At 42.2% G+C, this 24,125-nt stretch overlaps 2 protein-coding genes across 3 annotated transcripts in view; one reads left to right on the top strand and one right to left on the bottom strand.

Annotated features, from left to right (window-relative positions):
• The window catches only part of GNPAT (glyceronephosphate O-acyltransferase), a gene marked incomplete at its 5' end in the record, with an annotated part of 22,844 nt that extends 5,942 nt beyond the window's left edge, over positions 1–16,902 (bottom strand). The window contains 11 exons of one of the 2 annotated variants that reach the window (XM_082049182.1): positions 840–919; positions 1,656–1,901; positions 4,409–4,632; positions 5,308–5,438; positions 5,529–5,680; positions 6,280–6,355; positions 6,819–6,946; positions 9,382–9,511; positions 10,352–10,528; positions 12,955–13,146; positions 16,657–16,902. In XM_082049182.1, the coding sequence (XP_081905308.1) occupies positions 840–919; positions 1,656–1,901; positions 4,409–4,632; positions 5,308–5,438; positions 5,529–5,680; positions 6,280–6,355; positions 6,819–6,946; positions 9,382–9,511; positions 10,352–10,528; positions 12,955–13,146; positions 16,657–16,902 (1,782 nt within the window). The remainder of the gene's footprint in view (positions 1–839; positions 920–1,655; positions 1,902–4,408; positions 4,633–5,307; positions 5,439–5,528; positions 5,681–6,279; positions 6,356–6,818; positions 6,947–9,381; positions 9,512–10,351; positions 10,529–12,954; positions 13,147–16,656) is intronic. The other variant, XM_082049183.1, reaches the window with a different exon arrangement.
• Positions 16,891–24,125, top strand: FSAF1 (40S small subunit processome assembly factor 1). The gene is made up of 7 exons (XM_082049193.1): positions 16,891–17,025; positions 17,214–17,503; positions 20,042–20,098; positions 21,155–21,250; positions 21,950–22,036; positions 23,066–23,115; positions 23,782–24,125. Exons 1-7 carry the CDS (start codon positions 16,965–16,967, stop codon positions 23,909–23,911), a joined length of 771 nt encoding a protein of 256 aa, XP_081905319.1. The 5' UTR covers positions 16,891–16,964; the 3' UTR covers positions 23,912–24,125.

The raw sequence follows: 24,125 nt of genomic DNA, 5'->3' as shown, positions 1-24,125 counted from the left end.
ACAGGGTAGATGCTGCCATGCTGTGCAGTGATGCAGAGGTGGGTACAGAGGGCACATTAGCAGATGAGACACTGGAGGCTGGCCCAGTCTCCTAGCACCCCAGCCAGCACAGATCCCACACATGGAGCCATACTGACCACAGCTGCACTAAAAGAAGTATAATCAACCAGAGGACAATAGGTTCTTAAATTTAGAACTGCATACTCAATTTGTCAAAGATAACAAGAGCATACAATGGTTGATCATTAATTGGTATAATACCTACAGTTTGTCTTTCTCAAAGAGCAGCAGTGCCTCTCTGCTACAATCTGCAAGAGCTTTTAGGAAAAATTTTCCTGGCATACCCTCAATGAGAATTCCTGTTTTGTTTCTGTGCTGAAAGAACACACTTTGTGACAATATTCAATTAAGTCTACATTAACACTTTTTTCTTCACAGCCTAAGGTCTCTTTCATAAATGAAGTGTAAATACTGTCCTCTTGCTCTGCAGTTAAAAGACTACTTTACTTATATTTTTATATCCGTGCTGGAAGATTGGTAGTTTTATACAAAAAAAAACCCCAAACTTCTGCTACAGTTAATTTTAATAGTTCAGAATTGGGCAATTTCAGGATTTTTGGATTTGGGAAGATTGCATATGCAATCTTGTGGATTCAGACAATGTTTTGCAACTAAACAAATGACCTCTTTTTAAATTCTCCCTCCCACTTACAGATCAAGCTGATACCACTGTAGGTGTTTATCACACAGCACTTGTTTGGCAGAGCCCTGAAATCAGATGCTACTGTAGTTGGCTGCATTACTGACTACCAGTATTTTTGTATAAAGGATGTTTTTACCTTCAATGAAATGCCAGGAAAGAAGATGAACTCGTCAGAAAAAACATCTCTCAAGAAACTGAAGTAGCTATAGACTTCCTCTGAAAAAAAATATTGTAAAGTAATGTTGTTTAAAAACATAACCTAAAACATTCAAGTGAAAGCCATTTACTCCTTATTTTAGAGAGAGTACCTACTTCAAATAAAATTTGAACTTGACATTAAAAGCATACATACATATACATACATATACATACATATACATACATATACAGCAGAAACCACCACAAGAGAACATCAAGTACTCAAAGCACTTGATTGAATAGTTACCAAAAGGAAAGAGCAGGGGGTTGTAGCTTCTCAGAACATGCATTAAATACCACATAGTCAAATGCTGCACAAAATTAAGGCACATATTCTGAAAAGTTTCTTGAAGAGCCAAGTATTGGAAAACACTAAAGTACTTCAGAAGTAATAGCGAGAAAAGAAGAAAGATTGAGAACTGGCTGCAGTGTATGCAAGTGTGAGCCGTGTATAACCAGTAACCTAAAAATGCTGGTCTGCTAAACACCAGCAAGACACTTAAGAATTGAGATCAGCTCATCTTAACCCTGCCCTCTCAGCAAAATACACCTACTTTCAAAGGTAACAAAGGGTAAATAAACAAAAAAGGCAAACAAAATATCCCCATCCCCTCACAACACATCCACCTTATGCCACAGGACCTTATCCCGAATGTGTCTCGGCTCCCACTAGCAGTTTCAAGAACCTTATGCTCCTCTCAGCTGAAAGTGCAAGGAGCAAAGACAGAGGGCTCTCAGAGCCATCCCAACGTACCTTTTCTGAAGCTGCGTGTCATCTGCAAGGCAACTGCCACCAGAGATGGGCGCACAAACACGTTCAGCAGCTGGTTTCTGTAGGTGGCACACATGAGGATAGCCAGGGCACGCTTAAAGACGATTTCTCCTACAGCTCCATCTTCCACCCCTTTGTCGTTTAGGACCACATGGCCATTGACAAGTCGAGCAACATTGGAATGCAGGGTGAGGCCAGACATGATTGCTTTTTTGGCACACAGGTTATCTAGCAGGAAAACGCAACACTTGGCAAGATGCAAAAGGGAACATAACTCTATTGAAAACAGCCTAAAATGCACCAGTATTTCATTATGTGTTATCACTGAAGACCAATTATTACACCAAATATTCAGTTAAAGAGATGTTCTAAAATAATCCATACCAAGAATTGGAAGGCTAGACACAGTATGAGATGGCGAGAACAAATTTCAAACATTTCTGTAATTAAAGCACTTTAAATTCTTCTACTTGCTAACAACGAGAAATACTTCCTTTGTCTCTAGAATAAGTATGCTGAGTCTCCAAACAAAAGAGGATAGATCTGTTTGATGGACACATTAATCAGTAAGGAAATGGAGACCATACTTTTGTGTAGGTGTTTCTGACACTACAAGTTGTACATCAGATGCATAATGTTGTTCCTCAACTCTCATATACAAGGAAGGCCTCATCTCAAATGTAGGTGAAAGAAAATCTAACAAGTATTGTTACATAACATACCTGCTCAAGGAGAAATCAGACTGAACTTAAACCGAAATACCTTCTTGTTTTGTACAACAATCTTTTTAAAACACCTAAAGCAAGGAAGTGTGTGATTTGTTTTTAGTTTTGTGTGGTATTTTTGTGGGTTTGGTTTTGTTTTTTCAAATAACAAAAAGTTCTTCGAAGGCAGACATGAGTTTTACAGATCTGTGGGCTATGGCCAGCGTAACACACCACAAACTTTATTCGGATAAAGAACAGCATCTCAAGTCTTGAAAATATACTAATGTTTTTAGAATACCTTGTGCTTTAAACACTACAAAAACATTCCCTGCATCAAATGTGAACTCTTCATCAAGCAAGGAAAGAAGCAATAAAAACTTCCTATTGAATGCTAAAATACAACTTGCGTGTTCACAATACAAGTATATCAAATCAATATAGCCCCAAACAGAAAATAAATAAATTTAATATTCTTTCCCCTTAGATTTCATGTAGTATCTCCATGCATCTTATTTGCTCCTTCAGCCTACTTTGTTCCAGTTTTGATAGAGCTCCCAAGTTTCTCAATACAGTAAGAAGCAGAACTCTGAGCAAGTCATTTTGCAGTTCCTGTTTTTAATAGAAAATTTCTAACAGCCAAGCAGATTTTCTGCTTGTAACAACCGACCAGCATAACAAAGGCAGAAACAACTAGCTGCTTGGAGACAGAAGAACAGACAGGGTACAGGTAGTTGCTGAGTTGGTAATGTCACCAAATTAGCCTTAAAATGTATTTATTCTTTCAAATTATTGACAATGAAAAACAAAACAACAAACCCTGTTTCTATGCAACTGATGCCTAGAGCGGGGCCAGCACACTCCAACAAAATCTGCTCAGCTGTTGTCACTCCTTTTTTTCATTACCCTGCCTATTTGCTATTCCCTGACTACATTACAACTCTATTAAAGCAAAAGCTTATTCATTGTTGCTAAGAAAATACGCAAAATAAATAAGCAAATCCAAATGTAGTATGTTTTTCAGCTTACTGTGCAGTAAGGTCCTAAATGATGTTTAAATATTGCCATGAAATTCTTCTTTTTACCAGCCTGACAGGAGCAGACCTTGTCTGCATTCACTGCAGTGCAGATCCCTGAAAGGAGAAGTGGTTTTCTTCCAGAAATGACAGAGTCTGTTGTAACCGTAGCCTGTTGCTAGCTCTTTATTGCAGTACTGAGAGGGATCCTGGATTATCTACATGACTACAAAAGCAAATATCAATGGTTTAAGTCTACCTACAGTGAAACAGTAAATGTACTTGCATTACACATTATTTTTCTTTGCTAGCTTTGCCACTTACATCCTGAGGCTTTAAAATTAATTATCTATGCCACCTTGGCTCACAGAGGGAAGTTTAAAACAATTGTTAAGAAAGTTTGAAAGGAGAATCAACCTTTCTTCAGCCAGTATATATATTATATATATTAAAAAGAGTGTGTGCATATAAATCTATAAATAAAACCACCTAAGAGCCTTCTCCCCAAAGTCATCACTGTTTCTGGGGATAAAGTGAAACCTAAAACCAGACAACTTTAAGTTTTGATTTTTTCTTACCCATTTGTTTTCACTACTTCTTTGTCACAGTAACAACTTGTACTGTAGTCAATATCAAGCAATAAACAGCATTACACCAAGTTAACTGCTGCACATCCGTAACTGCCTGTGCCTTACACATGGTTTGGAAAGAGACACTAGGCAAATCTCAGTAGTCTAATACAGGTAACTTATAATTCCCCCGTCATTCCACACTTCAGGATATAACAGTAAAATATCCATTCTTCTTCCACCCTGTTGTTTTTCAAAGTATTCTCTTCTACAGGCTAAGTCATCACCTGTCAGGTTTTAGCATCACTTTTTGGCATATCCTAAAATCCATTTACAACTCTGAGGAAAACACTCTGTAAAGTTGTCACCATACACTGCTTCCAAGAAAATATAATTTATCTTTCATAAACAGCAAAAGAAATAGAAATAACACTTTATCTGCATACCAGGCCATTCAAGAAATCCTCCAAAAGTCTGTGTTAAGCCTTTAAGCCACAGGGTCTTCTCTATTAGAAGTTCAAAATCCATGGCTGGCAAATTCTGGAGTAGGACAGCAGCAGCTAGCACCCATGGGCTCAAAACCATGTTCTCTATTTGCAGGAGCTCCATTTTATAAGCTACGTCGCTGACAAATTCTTGGATATCCTCAGATGGCTTTTGGGGAAGGTGCCTGAAACAAAAAAGGCAGTTCAAAGTAAAGAGCTCCAAAACCTGGAATATATATCACATTCTTCCTTATTTCTTCTGTCTTGCTTCCAGATCCATAACTACTTCATAGCACCTAACATCTGGAGGGTGATTCTATATATATGTGCTATGTAGAATAGAAGTACAGAGCAAAACATCAGTAGTTTCACAATGGTATTTGAAACACAGATCTTTCTATTGGTGCTGTACACTTGCTATCTTAAAAAAAAACAATCAAAAGCATTATGTTTTATGTAACAAATTGCAAAAGCCACCCAATCCAGTCATAGCTACAGCTCCCTGGCACATGGTCACATAACAGTTTGCAGTACTAAAGCAAGGAGACAGGAAGATCTTTTAAATGGCAAAACCACTGAATTCTCAGAAAAGAGAGCTTTGCATGGTTCATACATCATCATTAATGGAAACTTCCCAACAAAGTACAAAGCCATGCAAGTAACAACATGTTTTTGAAACACCCAACCACAAGCATGATAAGCCTCTGCTCAGACAAAATGGGTTCAGCAGTCTAAATATTCAGATGGAGGGGAGATGAGAGAAGTCGAAAACAAGTACAAGAAAACATCTTAATTATTTTATATAGGTGAGGAGTAAGCAAACACATTTCCTGTGCATACACCATGGAAAGATGTGGTACCTGGGGACCAAATTGTATGGACACCGATTGATTCTTCCAGATGCCAAGGTTCTAAGTGATACTGGCTGGCCAACATAGATGTGTATGGTACCAAAATTGTCACTGAGGATTCTTCTGGCTTTTAACAACCCCTAAGAAAACAGGAAGAGCAAAACCCAAATTTTAGTGCTACAGGATACATGGACATCCCCCTGTGTTCTGTTCTGAAGGAATTTACATACAGATGTAGATTCTTTGGGCTTTGGGACTCCTAGGAGTTCATAGGCATAGAGAGATTCTTCTAATATCCTCTCGTAGCTGATGCTGATGGGAACAAGGTATGTGTCAAAGACTTCACGTTTAAAAAATGGTTCCATCACAATGCTGAGAAGACCTGAACATTGAAAAAAAAAAATTTAAAAAGTGAATCATCTGTCTTTCAAGGAGCGAGAAGCATCTGAAATTTAATTTTGAAAAAGGTATCTTCAAATTTTAGAAACGTCGTATTTTAGAAAAAACATGTGCACTGTGCTTGTTCTTCAAGCAAGCAGAAGCACAAGATGTTGTCCAAGCCCTAAAACAGAACATAAATGTAAGCAATGCATCTGGACAACTATTTGTGCTCTTTCAGCAGCACTGCTATGCACTGGCACAACATCTTCCTTCTAAAGATTCCCCATTACTTTTTCAGTTAACTCACAATATTTCTCTGCTGATAAGGGGACACCTATTTTCTAGAAAGAAAATGGGGAAGAGTTACACAATTAAGTACACAGTGGGGTAAAGGGAGAAAAAGCAGCAGAGTGCAAGACACGTGTTTTGCCATTCTTTGTATGGCCTTGGAAACCTAACCATAGTGTTTTCCACCATGACAGACCTCACCAATTTCCCATCACTTTAACTTCCATTGCTGTCTGAAGAACTTCAGAGGCACATAGCCGCTAATGAAAACATTAATAATCATTAAAAGTTACAAGTTTTCAACAAACCTACCAAACTTTGGAGTCAGAGTCTTGGCAGTGCGACTTCTTGTCCCTTCAAGGAAAAATTCAATTGGGGCATAGCCACTCTTTGAATGTAAAACAAACAAAAACAAACTGGTCAGAAAAATAAAAACATTTCTTCTTTACTGCCTGCAAATAGTTCTAAGTACTTAAAATGTAAGTAATTTTTTTAAATGGATGCCATGCATGCCTTAACTGCAGTCATCTCTAAGCCTGTATTCATCCATCATATTTGCCACACCATATAATTAAATTAATGAAAATATTGTGTCTGTCATGAGATATGGGCAGATGATGAGCAACTGGGCAAGTGATGAGCGGCAATTTGTGTGCCACCTACTGCTGGACTATAATAACAACAGAGTGCACACATGATCTTCACCTACAGCAATCCTGAGGTAAAAGACATTTAATCAGATCACAGTGAAGACTTGCAATCACATAACTATAACTGTGCATATTTCACATGAATTGTTCCAACAAAGTATTTCTTAAGCATACATTTTGAGAGTTCAGCAATTTATTTACCCTTAACATTGTTTTTACATATTCCGCAAACACTGCCCAGTAGAGTTTGTTTCCACCGAAGGAACGTCGCATAAAAAAGGCACCTGACCTTCGTAGCAGCTCACCCACTATTTTCATTCCTAGGAAATCTGAAAAACAATCAAACAAAAAACAAAACCACACACACAAAACTTGTTGATTAATATCAGTCAGCAGAATCAATCACTTTCTCTAATACACTGATTGAATTAGCAGAATAAAGAAGACCTCTTTCAAGGATTCTGTTGTTGCAAATTCCTCCTCTAGCGAGACTTATGTAGACATGAATGGCATATTATAATATGTTTTCAATTTTTTTTTGTAGTCAGCATTCAGTTAGAGCAATTTGTTTTCATAATTTAGATGACCAAATTTCAACCATAATAAAGACTAAGTTTTTGAAGTACATTTTCTCACTCATCTTCAGAAAGATGTTACTACTGAATGTATCCTAAAAGACACAGAAATTAACTGATCAACCGGCTATAGTTTTCTAGTTTTAAGCAATGATGGTCAACACTTAACTTATCAAAACCAGGAAACACTTAACGTTAACAATTTTCTTAAGGTAGCATTTAAAACTAATCTACACGGCAGCTGGCCATGTGCCACTTCAACCTCCTTGACACCTCAAATCCATGAAACGTCTGAAAACAGATATTCACTGAATAAAATAAATTCACATTTCCAGCTGCAACGCTGACAATGACTGCCTTGAAAATGTCATACATCACACACATACATATATGTGAGATATATATAAAATAGAAAAATACATAAAAGGAAACTGGCTACAGGACTCTGGGTATCAACAGCAGCTGTCAGAGCTTCCCAAGTGTGGAGGTCCATCTTTTTCCCTTACTCTCCTACTGCACTCCCTCTCACCAAGTCACAGACTGGCCCCTCCCCTACTTGCACCCTCCTGCCACACTCTCAGCCTCTCCCCACCCCACGCTGCCACCTCACAAACTGGGACTGAAACACCTCCTTTCATGTCCCTCAAGCCCACACCGCCTCACCAGCTCCATGCCTCTGACTTGCTCCCAAGACCTGAGACAGAAACGTGATCCCAGCACCAGCCCGATTCCCTCTAATGTTCTGTATGAGCAGGTACTCTGGTGTTACTGGTTCCCTTACCTAATCCCCTCAGATCTATCCATATGCTGCTTGAAGCCAAGCAACAACTAACAAAGCAGAGGCACCACCTATATCAGGACAGTATCGCTCCACTAGGTACAAGTATCACTTTGAAAGTGAGTTTGTAAACCGCATCTTGTGAACATCTAACACAATATGCAGTAAATGCAACCATAGAGAACCCTGCTTTCTCCAGAGGAACTTAAAATAATACACACATGCAGCAGTATTATCAAGCTGCAAGCCACTAATTCTGAAGAACTTTGACCCCAAAACACTTCCAAAAATGTTAATCACTAAAAAAAAATCCCTCTAAGCTAATCTAATAGTATCTTAAGATACTGGTTTGAGGCCCAAAACTCAAAAAAAGCTCTATTCAAAAATTCAGCAAAGGATGACACCAACACCTAAGACAGCACGTGAGCGGATTCTGAACAATACACGACAGGTAAGTAGCTGCAACACCTTGATCAGAGCAGCTACGAGACATCAACTTCTGAATTCACCAGAATCTAACCTGCATCACCCAGAGGCAAGATAATACTAACTCAAAGACCAGGAGAACCTCATTTTCCCTAGCAAGCATATTTTCCCAGCTTCTGCTCATTTTCTACTGGTCTTCCTAATCTCTTGATTGGAAAAGCAGACAAGAGCAGAGCAGTAGCTTGCCAGTGCGCAGTGCCACACTGCATCAGACATGAGGTGGTTGTCTGCCTCCTTAGAAGACCTGGTGGATACCCAAGGCTTCCAAGATCAGGTTTCTCAGTTAAGCGCTGCCAGAATCTGTATTTTCAAAAAGCACATTAACTCAGAAGATATTTACTGTTAAAGTCTTCAAGAACTGTTTCCCATAAATATACTGGCTTCATCTGCTTTAAAATGAAGCATGTCCAAAATCGTGACCTCTGATGTGAAATTTCCCAGCCAGCTCTGCTCCCAGCACTTCACATAACAGAGTTTTGCCAAAGCTTCAAGGGAATCAGTCACACCAGCAACAACAGCAAGGTGTCTTGCACTTCATATCTGGCTACTATGACCGCATTTAAAACTGTATACTATAAAGTATCACAAAACGTTCTACAAACACAGTAGCTCTTTCTCAAGTTTCCACCTGTTTCGAAGCATAAAAAAAGCAACAGAGAGGCCTTCTTCACAACACGTGTCTTTGCCCTAACCTTGGGTCTATAGAGGAGGTACTTCTAGGCAAACTTGCTATGAAAAAATTCACCTCTGATTGGACTCAGCACCAGTGAGAAGCTTTCAGAAACTCTGAGCATCTCACCTGAGGAGGTTTTAACAATACATATTTGCAACAGAAGTTAAACACAACTACTTATAGTAGCAGCTACAAGACCTCTTGCTACCGACTCTCTGAATCCTGAAAACATCGTTAAAAGAACATACTTGCCTATTCCTGCAGCAATGACAGGCAAAGCCAAGTCATACGTATATAGCAAATAAGACAGCATCAAAAAGTCTATGTAGCTTCGGTGACTGGGCAGCAGTACAACTGGATGCTCCTGAATGGTGTGTTGCAACTAAGAAAAAACAGTACAAACAATATTGTTCAAATATTTACAGACTGGCTGTTGAAATTTGCAAATACAGACCTTCACAAGGCTTACAGCAAACAAAGGCTGATTTGAGGGTGGTTTCTCTGTCCACATACTCCATACCTTTTTCAGCATGGAACCACAGAAAATGTGGAGGAGTGGTTTTCAGACTAGCAACCTTTGTTTCACAAGCATAACAGGACTCAAAAGCCAGGGTCACCTCATTACATGACAGTCTAATTCGAATCCCTTTTGATGGGAAACCCAACAGAGGCTGTAAGGGCTGACATTGCTGTCTTCCAGGGAATGCACTGTACCCTCCAGAACAGCATCACCCTGCAATGAAACAGGGACAACAGCTCCCCAGGGAACTGGGGCAAACTTAAAGCATCTCCTCCCTCAGAGGAGCACAATGTTTCACCATTCTTAGATGTATGAAGGTTTTGCAGCAAAGCCAGCCCACTCAGCCACATAACATTAGGTTTGCAGCCCCAATTCAGCTAAATCAATTATTAAATTTATGATATCAGATAGAAGAAGTCTCTCAGTGGCTGATCGAACAGAACCATTGACACATAACTGCAAGTATTCCTTACCATAAGAAGCATCTGGAAAATGTACAAAAAGTCCTGCTGACTGCCTCTCAAACACATATCATCTGTCTTTTCTCCCCCTTATTGAGAAATGCAGTAATAAACACAAGTGCAGACTTTTTTTTCAAAGGGTATTTTTCGTATTTGTTACTTGGAGCAAAGATTAGAGTATTTGTCCAAGTGACTGGTATGAAAATATTACACCTTTTCTTTTCCCCTCGCCAGTACTCACTCTCTGTATTCCTTCTTCATTCACACAAACTCTCTGGAAAAGTCGTTTAAATATTTTGCTCAGAGTAAAGGCAAAAAATCTGATAGCTCCTAATTGCATACTGTGACCCATCTCATCCAGGATTTCCATGGCTTCTTCTTGAATAATATCAGGTGATTCGCCCGTCTCTTTTGCTAACTAGAGAGAAACAAAACAAACAAAACAGCAGTCAGATGTTGTTCCCTTCCCCTTTCCCATGCACACCATTCTATGCGCTACAACAATTAAATTATGGCAAAACTACCACAACAGTCAGCAAGATTTTATTTTATGCGATAGGCATGCATCTAATCATACAGAATCTGTTCTGTGTCAGCCAACAATAGAAAGCCAAGTTACAGCTGTTCGAAATCAAGAATGAGCTTAGATGTCAAAGGCAGGGGAAGAGGTGTGCCACAACTTCCCGCTCCCCCAAAACACACCATGTGAATGTTTTAACCTGTTATATCTTCAGGGGAGATTCAAGTTCTAGGAACATCTCTTGTATTATTGGTCTGAAGAAAGCTGTGTGCAATTTTCTTTGACTAGTAAAATGCAACCTATGTTTGCAGAAATATTCACAACGTAAATTTTTGAAGTGTATTTGGGTTAAATTTTAAGACTTGGCTGAAGAACCTCAGCCCTATCACACTTGAATTTCTTTGTAATGTATTACTTTGGCAATGGCTAGCTGAAATGCATACAAAGCACTGTTTCTACAGACTCTGCATATCAATGATCTTCTGTTGCTATGCTCATTCCCTTTCAAAGCTTCTAAAACCAGACTTAAATAATGGTCGTCCCTCCTATTTGATACTTTGAATCTAGAAACATTTAATTGAAAAGTTAGTCTTTTACTGTTATGGAATGAGGAACATGCCTTTTACTGAACCTGAAGGAGTAAAGAGCAGGAACAGCAGAAGAAAAAGCACAACTTGGTTAGAGGCCAGTACCACTTACTATTATTTCTGTTTTGTGAGATATGAGAAAAAACATCTCCTCCAGTCTTCCTCCACATACCATCTTACTGTCACATCTACTGGTTCCATCTTGTTTTAATAAAGGCATTATCCTTCGTCCTGCCTGTTTCTACATGTAGCTATAACTGATTCTTTTAACCACTTAGAGAAGTCAAAAACTGCTTCCATTTGAGCCTGACAAAAAAAAATTGATCTCTCTTAGGAAGCCAAAAAATTATTCTCATTATTCACTAGGGGAAGAGATACTGTTCTCGTTCACCAGTAAAAGGCTTACCACACAGCTGATTCTGTGTAAATTAAGTGCATGTCTACTACAGAGCTAAGCACTTACTCCCCAAAATCAGGAATCAAAAAACCAGACCTACCACATATAGCAAGATAAAACAAACAAATGGACTTAATTTCACATCCTGAACACTACTAACCTCAACACCTTGTCACAAGAACAAATTCTAGTATGCCTGCGTAAAGCTGAGTAAACTCTGCGCAGGCAGGAGGCACACTAATCGCAGATGGCTGGGCATATTGCCCAAGGTAGTCTCACCTGAGACTGAGAACCTGTCTGCAACTGCAGTTCTGTTAACCCCCTGCAACCATTTGACACCAGCCAGGACAATACCCATCAAAATAATTTTCCATCAAAAAAGCAGAACTTGAGAAGAAAACATCACACAATGTATTTCTGTCAAATACTCCGTATTTTCTTTCAGTAAATGTTTTAGTGTTTCTAAAGTTGAAAGATACGTTTTTTTGGATTACATACTACTTAGCAATTCATGATAGCAACAGGACTACTTTGTAGGACATGGTTTAGTTTGTCACATCATAACAGGTTTTGATATATCATAGGTAACACTGGCCATTAAAAAAAAAAAAAATAGAAACATTTTATGGTAGCCACTCACTCAGGACTAACCAAAACACTTAGATACTTCTACTGGCCTGGAGTTACTTTTCATGAATACTGAAAATAGTTACTATCCTAACTAACACACACTCGTATTTCAGCCACTTCAACACAATGTAAAATATGAGCCAGTTGGACTATAAAATATATTATTCATTACAAAGTAGGAGCTGCCTTAAAAACAAAAAATATGGTTACAGCTTAGACAGTGTTTCTAATTCAAAGAATTCTCTGTAAAATTTAACTATTATTTTAGGGAAAGTAGCATTCATAAATACATCACTACCTGGTACAATTCCTACAAGGCATGCTCAAACTACAAAAGCATCTACTAAGAAGGAGAGTGCTTATGCCTTTCACAATGCTGCTCTGTGGTGAGGACACTACTGGAGGAGGAGAAAAAAAAAAAAAGTCAAATACATTGGACAAGTTAGATGGTGAAGTCTTGTATATGCAAAATCAAAATACCATTTCATGAATGAGCTAACAGCTTTAGTGGCAACTCCATGGTAAATCAGTATTTGTTTTCCCTGCCACAAGAGTACAGCTCTCAAGTTACTGATTTATTAGATCTATCATCTTTCAAACTACAGCTATCGTGTTTGACAAGGTCAGCAATCATCTTTTTTTCCCTGCTGCCACACAAAGCCTGGCTGTGTTCGGTCCACCTCATCTTACAGTCCAGTGTCCAGGCTCACCTGCTTGATAACATATTGAACTTGCTCTGAATGGAGAACAGCACTTTTAATAGCATTTGGTTTGCAAGGTGAAAGCCCCTTGTAGATCACAGGAGTATAACATTTCATTGCGTATCTCAAGTCGCTGGATAATCGCCTTTCCTCCAGGATATCTTCAAACTCATCTCTTTTCTTTGACGTGAGCTCTTTCTGCTGGGAACATACAAATAAAGAATGAGACACTGTCTCAAGCCATTCAGTGGTCTGCTTGGCTACAGTACCAAAATAATCGCATGCAATACTTCTGCAATGTTTGGGGTTTCTTTTTAGCTTTCTATAGTGCCTGCATTCCACACTCTGAGTGCATGAACAAATATGACCTGCCTGGAACAATGCTGCAGAAGGAAACTAAAAAGAAAACAAAACAAACACAACAAAAAACCCAAACAAAAAATTAAAACAAAAAAAACAACAACAAGAAAACAAACCACACAAAACACCTTTCCAACTGCAAACATCCCCAAATCACCCTATGCCATATGTTACTTAATTCTGCTCAACAGGAAGAAGCTGAGAGAACACCTGGGCTTTGAAAGCTAAAGTGCTTTGCCTCCAGCATCTCCGTGATTAAATAGGTATTAACTAAAACACCTTTGATTCCAACTTTCACAGCTGCATGAAGACAATGCCATGACTGACATTACAAGACACGGTCATCAACACAAAAAAAAATATAATCCCTGTTACTTTAAATTGCATCTGGGACCTTGGTGATTTGTGCTTTCACCAAACTTGGACAGAAAGCACACAAACACAGCCAGGCAGGAACAAACAAACAAATAAAAACATTATCAGCCATGGGAAGATCAAAATGCAATATGGTGCACACATAGGTAAAGAGAGGGCACAGCCTCTGAGTAACCAACACCACTGCTAAGCAGGAAAACAAACAGCACATCAAGAACTAGTTGTGGATCTGTCCTGCTGCAGAAATGTCAGTGACAAAATTCTTGCTCTTGAGTCAGTGGGCATCTCTTGTGCTGGAGAGAGATGTCTCCTATCATCTCCTATAATACCACGGTTAGTATGAACGACCTCTCAGCTCCTCCAAAACTCAAACTGTATTTCTCTAAACTTCAAAACAGCAGACATAGCCACTAGACAAGCACGGCAACTGGAGCAAGTCTCTGCAAAACACGGATATAAAAGTATTGACTATGATCAAGCATATTGATTAGAAGAAGATGCTAAAAATAGAAATGGCTATGTTTTCCTCTACAGCACCACTTGAATGGTAGCACAGGCATCCCTGTCATTCATTCTGCTGCCTCTCCCTAAATACAACCTGTGCAGAACCAGTTTGATAATGAAAGATAAACCACGTTGTTTCATGGGCTCTTACAGTGAACTTTTCTGTCACTGAAAGGAGAGCTGGGCCAGCAAACAGGCAGGAGAGCACCAGCAACAGATAAGCAAAATGCCCAGCAGTGGCAGCTGGGTTTTCAACCTTGGGAGAGGGAGTCATGTTTCACTGCCAGCTGACCACAGCCACATCCGATGCTATCAAAGCAGTTGACATTTAAAGGAAGTAGAGAGCAAACATTTAGTTCGTGTCCATTCATCAAGACAAGATAATTTGGCAAAACAAACAAAAAACAACTCAAATCAATAATATCTCCACTTAAGAACCACAAAATATCCTTCAAAGCCTCAACTGCATCAAGAGCCAATTTCTTTTTATCAGAGAACACAAATCCTACTGTAATGTTTGACCCTCTCATATTCTTTTCCCCACACAGTATAGTCAAATTTGGATACCATCCTTCTACTACAGTAGCATTTGGTAGCTCATCTAACTTTTCCTTCCACTACTGCAGTTTAGAGAGTTGTCCCACAGTAACTGCAGAAAAAATTCTCCAGGGACGTTTAAAACAAACCCATAAAAGGTATTAAACCCAGACCTGTATTAATGCAAAATTTTTAAGTTGTTTGGGTTTTTTTTTCCTGTATGATTTAGTATTACAGTTTTCAGTCTTTCTTGTTCCACAGCTTTCAACTAGTTGGTGTTTTGCAAGAGCCAAGTAAGCTAGGAACTTTTAAGAAGACTGGAAATAGTTTGCATTAGCCATCTGTTGCCATTAACACCATATATCAATGCCCTTGATTAAAAATAAAACAGAAAAAAATCCCTTATGCTCTGTAATAGCAAAAAAGATACCTGAGAATAGCATCAGAATATATTAGTTGGCTCTAAGTATATACCTACTTAGATCAGTATGTGCCAAGTCATTGCTCAGAAAATCTAAGCAACGTTTACGTCAACGACCAAAGTTTAAATCCTGCAATGTGCGACTACACAAAACCCAAAGAAACCCAGCACCCAGCTTGGGTGTCATTTGCCTGGTGAGCAGTCACCACACTGCTACAGCCATTCACCAGCACAGCTCTGGGCAGCAGAGTCTTGCAAAGGGCACAGCCAACTGAAAAGTCACCTCTCTGCCACCGCTGCTCAGCTGACTTCACCAGATTTGATGCGCAACTGATTTCTCTCCATGGCAATAGTTATTTTCGTGCCCTGTTCTGGAATAGCATGAAGGGAGCCAATACACACACTTTACCAAGCACTAGAGAAGAATAGTGTTGATTTTATACATTACAGCCAAGCTGTTGTTCCACCTTCAACTGCCGATTGGTAGAGAGCACGTTTAGAAAACATGCTGTTGGTAATCTTGACATGAGAAAATTCAGTTATGTGCGTTGTTACTCTGACACTGGTGAAGTACAAAAGCAAAACAGTGGGAGCCTGGAACTCCTCTGCTTCCAGACAATCTCTGAAAGCAATAAAACGAGGGTGCTCATGATACTCTTGGGATATCAGTGCACAGCCAAGGAGACACAGAAGAGAAGTTTGGGAATCTCTGCAAAAAACAGGAGCTGTTTCCCTCTCTCCCCAGCCCCCTCTTCCAAGTGTAAGTAGAGAGGGGGCTTTAGCACCCCACACCAAATTTCCTTGTCAGAGGCTGGCATAGAAGCTACAGGGAAAGAACAAGGTCAGCGAAGTCATTTTCAACACATACCACGGAGAAACCCTCATCAGTCACTCCATCTCGATGACAATTTTCCCGCACTGAATTCATGGTCACTGGCAGGTTTCTGTCCCGCACGGCAGCCCGGGGCCGCCCGGCGAAGCGCCCCGCACTCAGACACCTGCCGCCCCCGCCAGCCTCTCCGACAGGCCCGGGTGCCGGGCTGTCGGACAAAAAACCTCTCCGAAGAGGAGTACCGTCCGCTTCCCTCCCTTCCGAAGGTGTGAGGGGAGAAGCGTCACCCGGGACCTCTGATTGTCGTGACTGACGCGGCAGGTACAGGGGAAGCAGCCGGGTAGGAGAAGCGGGTGGGGGGCCCGCGGCGGTTGGGGAAGGTGAACTTGTGAGGAGAGTCGCCCTGTTCCCGTTTGGCCGCGACCGCCCCCGCTGGGACCCGGGAGAGGCCGCGTCCCCACCCGAGCCTCGCAGACCGGGTGCAGGTCCGGGGCGCTTGTGCGCGACGCACCGCGCCCAACTGAAGCCCCGGAAACCCCTCCGGAGTGCGGCCCCCAAACCGAGGAGAAAAGGGGTTGCACCAAGCGCCATCACTTCGCTTCTAAGTGAAGGGCAGCGAGGCGGGCAAACCCCCTTTCCCCCGCGGCACCGCACTCCGCTCCCCCCCGCCACCGCTGCCTACCGAGTACATGGGCGCCCCTCGCCGCGCCCGCCCGGGCGCCGCTGCCGCCGCCGCCGCTGCCATGGTCCTGCGAGCTCCGCCGCGCCGCCCCGCGCCGCGCTCGCCCGGCCTACCCCGCCGCGGTGGCCGCACGCCCGCAGCCGCCTCCCGCGGCGCCCATGGCCCCGCACGGCCCCGGCTTGTCTGCCCAGCGCGCTGCAGCGGGCGCGGCGGAGGGCGGGGGGACCGCGCGATGGGCGGCGCCATCTTGGTAGTGACGGAAGCCGCTCGGGGTCAAACGTCCTTCTGCCCGCCGGCCCGCGACAGCCATGGGGTCGCGGGAGCCGTGCCGCCGGCTGGAGGCGGTGCTCGGCACCCTCTACGACCTGGGTGGGTGAGCGGGGCCGCGCCGCGGGCTGCCGGCGGGGCGGAGTGAGGCTGGGCCGGCCGCTGCGCCGAGCCGAGCCCGGCGGCACCGTGGGCTTCCCCGGGAGGGGAGGGTGCCGGGGGTGTTCACTCTGAAGCGGAGCGGTGGCGGTCGCGCACAGCTGACCCGGGACATATGTTCCGGCACGCAGGTGAGGAGCACAGCCCTCGGCGCGCCGCGAAGGACAGCAAGGCGAGCACCGGGGCGGCAGAGCAGGAGCAGAGCCGGGCAGCGCAGCCGGCGGAGGGCAGTGCCGGCGGGGCAGCGGGCGGGCGGCGTGGAGCCCGCGACTTCTTCGGGGAGCTGCGGGCCGAGCTGGGCTCCGCCGCCGCCCTTCCACCGCCCCCCGCCGCGCCGCCGGCCGTGGAGGTCGTGGTGTTTCGCGGGAGGAAGAGCAAGGGGCGGTCCAGCCTCTCGACAGCGCCCCCCGGCGGTGCCCAGGTAGGGCCGGGCGGTGGTTGGGTCGGTGGGAGGGCTGCCGGGGGTCCCTCTGCCCCAGTCTCGCTCTCTCCTTCAGGCGTGGGTGCTGCGGGCACCCAGCAGGGACTTTCCTGTAGCTTGGTGCGCTCCCTCGGCGCGGCATCAATAACGATGAACATCTTATTGGCTCTTTAAAGCACAGGCATATTTCAAAGCCACACCAGAGACCTGACGTTGAGCAGGTACTGGATTGGGATGCCCCTTTCTGGTGACAGTTAAAACCAAACAAACCCCTCTGCATTGTTGGGGTTTTCTTTCTGGGTCCCGGGTCTGCCACCATAAACTGTGAGATACCTCCTGTAATTCTCCCCCTCCCGTGCCCAGGTTCTTCCCTCTTGCTAATACAGCTGCCCATAAATTCAGGATTCTTCGGTGATCTCGCGTGCTCAGCTTGATGGCGTCTAGTCCTGCTGATTCCCAACAGGGCTGCTGCCAGGGGCAGGCCTTGAAGACTTTTTTTTTTTTTAATTTCAGAAGACCTCTTGATATGGGTCATATATTTGAAATAGATGTATCCCAATGAAATAAACTGATCTGCAGATAGGCCTGCTGCGACAGCAAGAAGTGAATGAATCAAGAAGCAAAGCCTCAGCTATTTTGTCTGAGCCTTCAGTGTGCTGCTCTATTCATGGCAGTAGGTGTGAATGTGAGGTGCCAAAGCTTCTCTGGCATCATGGCAACATTTGGCTGTTCACAAGCAACATGCATCTTGGAGGGTCATTGTTGGGTGGTTGATGGGGTAAGGCATTAGATTTCAGTCCAATGGTTTGGTCTGCTGGTGCTAAATTCTCTCCTGCTACCAAAAACTGCAGCTGAGTTGCTTCAACACAGAGGCCTGGGCAGGCTCGGCTGGAAGCTGAGCTGCCTTCCCTGTCGAGCAGAAGGTCCCTTGCTGGTTGACTGGTCTATAGATTTTATAGCTTCTCTGGTTGTTTTGAGTCATGTTTATGGCCATAACATCAGAAGTCCAATTCTAAAATAAGTTTCGATGGGCCAACACGTCTGGTACACACGTACTGGTATTTGGGGTTTGAGTGCTTGGAATTGGGAAGTTCAAGAAACTGACCAAGCAGTTGGCTGAATCCATAAACTTTTGTGCTTTTTTCTGGCATGTTTTCCTCTGAAAAATTGCCTTAGATATTTATTTTCATATGCTTTTTACAACTTAAATTTTTCTGCCCAAAAAGACCAGTGTTAGTCTTGTTAGTAAATGCTCTGACAATAACTGACTTTTTTGTGGTTGAAATGGACAATGTTTTATAGAAGCTTTTGCAGCGTCGAGACAAGTTTGCATTTGTTTCTGGTGGATGCAGAGGGTAGCCCTGATGTAACCCTGGGACCTGAACCTGTGACTTAACATCCTGGAGAGTGAAAAGAAAATGTGTTAAAAGCATTTAGGTTCAACTTTAGTGCAAATGTGTGACTCCTGGTTCCTCAGAGAGGATCGTGCCCTGGAGAGCAGATGGGGAAAGACGAGTGGATGCTACTCTTGAGCATGATTGCAGCTTCCCTGCCCGTGCTTGGGAGCGGGCAGAGCGTCTGCTCAGAGAGGTGCTTCAGCACCCACTCCCCCAATTCGGGAAATGGACACAAACTAAAACAGTCCTGGGAGTTGTTACTGCTCTGAAGCGTCCCATTTGGGACATTGTTGTAGCAAGCAGACATGGAGTTCTCCCTGGGGATTTTATGCTTGTTTTTCTTCCTAGGATACAGTCTGTGTCCCCTGGAGAGTTCCCCTCCAAATTGAGAACTGCTGATGGAAGGTCTCTATCACTTGCAGAGTAGAAAAGATGTACTTTTCACTGATTGCATTTTGAACAAGCAGTTTCTTTAAACAGCTTTAAGAGCGTTTAAGTGGGGCCTGCCATTTGCTGGCAGTGCTTCCTTTGGAGCTTGCATTATTAAGCTGGATATGTGCATTGATACGTGTCCATGCAGATATGAATTAAGCTTGTTCTGTGTGTTGCCACAAGATATCAGTATGTGCATTATTACCACTCTGCTCTTTGTCTCAAACAAAACGACTTAAAGTTCATGTCCTATCCTGCATTAGCAGTTTGGTACTGACTTGGAAATGGAAATATGGATGATGCATATCTCACATGTGGCAATTTTTCTCCTATAAAATTTAATTATACTTGAAGGTATAAAAATTAATTGCAGCTATTAATATTTTTCTGAGTTACGAAACTTTTTTCAAGATGTAGCAGATGATCCAAAGAAAATGCCAAAGCTAAAGGCTCTGTCCTATGATGGTACCCTATAAATTGTGCAAGGTTGTTGCAGTAAGACCCTGTCCTATCTACATATTAAAAATGCCATTGATACCATGTGTTTTAATGAATCCAGGTAATAAAGCTGGAAGATACTGGTGTAAATCTGTATGCTCTTCCCTACAATCCATTTTGCGTTTTCTTACTTTCCAAAAAACTATCAGAATCAGCATTTAAACCGGTATTACTTGTTATATTAATTTAAAATGTTTTGTTTTGTTTATAGACCAAAACAGTGGATGAAGAGAAAAGTGCAAACAAACAAGAATTTAACTTTGAAAAAGTAAGTCAGCAGGACCTATTGAATCTCAATATTTTAGTGTGCAGGTGTGTGTATTTATATGCTTGGGAAAGCTACAGTGGAAGCGGTGAGAAATACTTCTAGAAAAGGTTATCTGTTGTAGGTGAGCATTTCCTAATAGGTATTTTTGGCTAAATGATGAGCGTACTGGCTGTTGTCAGCTGCTCTGTTTCAAGGGAGGCATGCTACACTCTGTGACCTTTCTTTTTCTGACCTTTTAATGAGAATTTGAGGAGCATCGCTGTATATCAGCTGTGCAAAGCTATGGGAGTACCTGTAGTGCACAGCATAGCTCTTTCAGACACATAGTATTTATCTTGAATTTGTGATTTTATGTGGGAGGGGGAAAAAAGCATACTGACATCCGGTTTTGAAACAGCAGATGAGCTTTTTGCATTTGTCTTTTTGTTCTCGTCTGTTCTTATATAAGCATAAGTAGCACTGGCCTTCTTAAATACTGATTCATTTACAGATCTGTCCAAGTTGTTTCATATGCCTGATCTCTTCTCAGGGATGTGCTGCGATCCAGTGAAATCTCTCACTGGAGATGCTGCCTTTAAAAAATATTATAAATTCACTACTGGTTTTGCCAAGGTATTCTTGTATAGTGTCAACTATACATATGTAGGTAGCCAGGCCGTTTCACTATCTGCCCATCTGTGTTTCTCCCCATTTAAGTGTTCTGTAGCCAAGGAATGGGGTTGTAAATGTTGGGCACTGAAGATAGCACATTTCATTGTTCTTCTTTGTGCAGGACAATGCGATTCATTTTTATATAGAGGAGATCCATTCCATGTGTTGTTTTATATAAAATGAGAATAAAAAACTGCCCCCATGATGGTCCTCACTATCCAGAGGTTAGATGTTAACTGTTCTGCAGTATAGCTCCAAACTCAGTTTTATTTTATGGCACTTTGATTTTGGGTAATACTCAGGGTTTCTTTGGGAGTATGACCACTATGTTGTGGTCTGTCAAGTGTTATTTTACAACAGGTTGAACAAATTATGAAATGCTTGCAATTTTCTGTAATGTTTTAGGCTCGTTTGGAAGTGCACAAGTTCGGAATCACTGGCTACAAGAAGCAGGAGCAACGCATATGGGAACAGGAGCGTGCTATCATGCTGGGAGCCAAGGTGATTGTCACTTGTTTTGTGCTTAGTGGTCACTCTGATTTTATAGCACAGGAAGGTGGTAAAAAACACTGTGGTGTGGGGGGGGTTGCACTACTCTCTTAAAATACAAGATCCCCCACCCTGATCCTTCTCCCACTTCATCCTTACTTTTACAATGTCTGTTCTATCTTCTCTTTTTTTTTCTGTATATGTTTGGAAAAATAGTATATTTGTGTTAACAGAGATGTTGTCTAGATGAAATATGACTGCTTGGGGTAGAAAACAACATTTACTAATTTTTAATCAGGCCATTCAAAACTAAATAGTTGGAGAGGGAGTCTTGCTTATTAAAGCTTAAGTCTCCCAGTGAGTTAAAGATGGAGAAAACTTTTCACTTTTGTTTATCATCAGTGGTGTAAAAAAAAAATCTAGTCTTGTTTTAGGAGGTGGGGAGGGGTATGGGTTTTTTTTCTAGATCATTGGGTATGTGGAAGCCTTGTAGGACTGATATAGAGCATAAACATCCCTCTCTGCTGTCCAATATGGTTTCTGTGTGTCTACCTTACATCCCTTAAGTCTCTTCCTCTCACTCAAAAGAAATTAAACATTCCTAATGTTTCCCCACCGCCACCTGAAAAATATTTTCCTTGCAGGTCTGTGAATGTTTTTTTGAACCTATTTGAAAATTTCATCAGTGGTATCCCTCCCAATCTATTGCAGCCCCCCAAGAAGGAACACGTGAACTACAAGACTTACCAAGAGAAAATGAAAGAGAAAAAAAAAGCGAAGGATGAAGATAAGGGAAAGGTTTGTGTGACATTTTCCATATAAAAAGGCAGCACATGAGAACTAGCCCGAGAGCCTGACAGATGATGCCTCGGGTGCAGGAGGAATGCCCGAGCTTGACGCATGCTGCTCCCCATGGAGTGGGTTCTTGGCTCCAGTAGGACTAATGTCATCAGTAAAAACTGTTTGTGTGCAGTATGAAGTGCACAGACTTAGGTTTGTGTAGTGGTGGGTTTCACTGCCTCATGCTTTGAGGCTGATAGACAGATGACACAAAATCAGTAGGGTTTGTTTGTTTTTTTTCCCTTGCCTCTTAAGGGAAAAAAAGTAGCGTTCAATTAAAGTTTGTTGCATGTTGTCTGACCACAGAGGGCTGGATCTTCTGCTGGATTTATATCAGCACGATTCCATCTAGGATCTTGCTCATTGTTTAAAGCTAGGGTGAGGTTTCTGTTGCATGCATCCTCTAGCACAGCCCACCTGGCTCCAAGCCTATTCCGTGCTTCGCCATGGAACCATCTCATGTAGGTGGGAGCAAGTTGCAGGGCGGGTAAATTGCACTGTCAGCCTGTTCCCTGCCACCCTCTGTCCCAGGGGATGTGCTTCTCCTCCTCTGTCAGGTGGCTCAGAGCGCATCCAGTGCATGACCAGACACGGGCAAACCCTGTCATTCGACAGGTGCACTCAGTCAGCAGACCAGGCACACCTGCCTGGTCCTAAGTCTTATCTGTTGACCCAAGGATCTGTCACGTGCCCGAGAGACAAGCCTGTCTCTTTGTGCAGCTGGATTTGTGCCTCCTTGCGTAGCGGGGGCAGCGTGTTGGTGACAAGAGGGCTATACGTCCCGTGAGGTGACAGGAAGGGCTCTGGGCACCGTGCTCTGCAGTGCCTCCCTAACATGTTGCATCTTGTGGCTTGTCAGAAGTTCTCCCAACCTGCTTCACATGCCTGTTGCTCCATGGAGCAAATGCTGCCCTGTGTTTCCTGTGCAGATGGTTTAGCCAAGATGCTCTGTTCCTTTTCCATTTAAATGTGTATCTTTAAAAACAGGAACACAAAGGTGATTCTCTTAAGAAGAAGAAGAAAGACCAGAAGGAGAGGTGAGCTGTTTTCAACATCGTTAAAGTTAACTTGCTTTTGTATAGTGTACCCAGCATATTGCCCCAACATAACTGTGCACAGTCCTATACCAGAAAACATTGCAGGTCACAGTGGAAGGAACTTCTTCAACTGCAGAAGAACTGTTGGTCACAAAAGGGTGACCTTGTGCTGTGTTTAGCAGTTTTAGAGATTTTAGTTGCACAACTTAACTGAAAATGGATCAGTTCTGCCCCGACGTGTCTAAGACTGCAGGTGGAGGTGAGATAGATGGAAATCCTGTGTGTGGATCTGGGATATGTCACTCAGAGCCTTGAGATACATTTTTTTTTTTTTTGCAAAACACAAGCTACAGTATACAGACGCTTGAAGGGTGAAGTGGCATTCTTAATTATAGTGTAGCAGGTTCACTGAAACGTATTCTTTATCTTTGTTCTCTATCTGAAAGTCTTTGGGTTTTGTTTTAAATTAATTAATTCTGTAATGCGCTGTCAATTTTGAATGACTCTGCAGGTAACAAATGTTCTGGGGTCATTACTCGCTATGATTTGATATTCTATAATACCAAATACTGATTGCATAAATAGGTGACTTTTTCACCATATTGAGTATTTTCGTGAGTTTATGGTGTTTCTCTTATTTTTTTTTTTTTTTTTTTCCTATTTCAGGAAGACCAAAAGGAAGAAATTGGTGCCTAGCATTTGGCCTGCAGGACAAGTCGGAAAGTTCAGAGATGGGACCTTGATTCTGCAAAGCCATGACATAAAGAAAATTAAAGCATCTAAAGTTATCAAATGAACTTTTGATACACAGTGAAATGGACAAGATGCATAAGATAGAATTCACATTGCCACCAAAACAGGCTTACAGAGCCTCTCACCCTCCCACCATGTCCTAATTCTTTTACCTTATTTTTTTGTTGCAGGATTTCGTATCTTCCGTTCTCCCTTGGGAAGAATATGAGAATTTACCATTTTATAAATAAAACTAAGACTTTTTATTAAGAAGGTTA

This window comes from Streptopelia decaocto (assembly GCF_964273445.1).
Source record: "Streptopelia decaocto genome assembly, chromosome: 3".
NCBI classification, from domain to species: domain Eukaryota; kingdom Metazoa; phylum Chordata; class Aves; order Columbiformes; family Columbidae; genus Streptopelia; species Streptopelia decaocto.
Note: the sequence above shows the minus strand (reverse complement) of the source record. Positions and strands in the feature narration are given on the sequence as shown.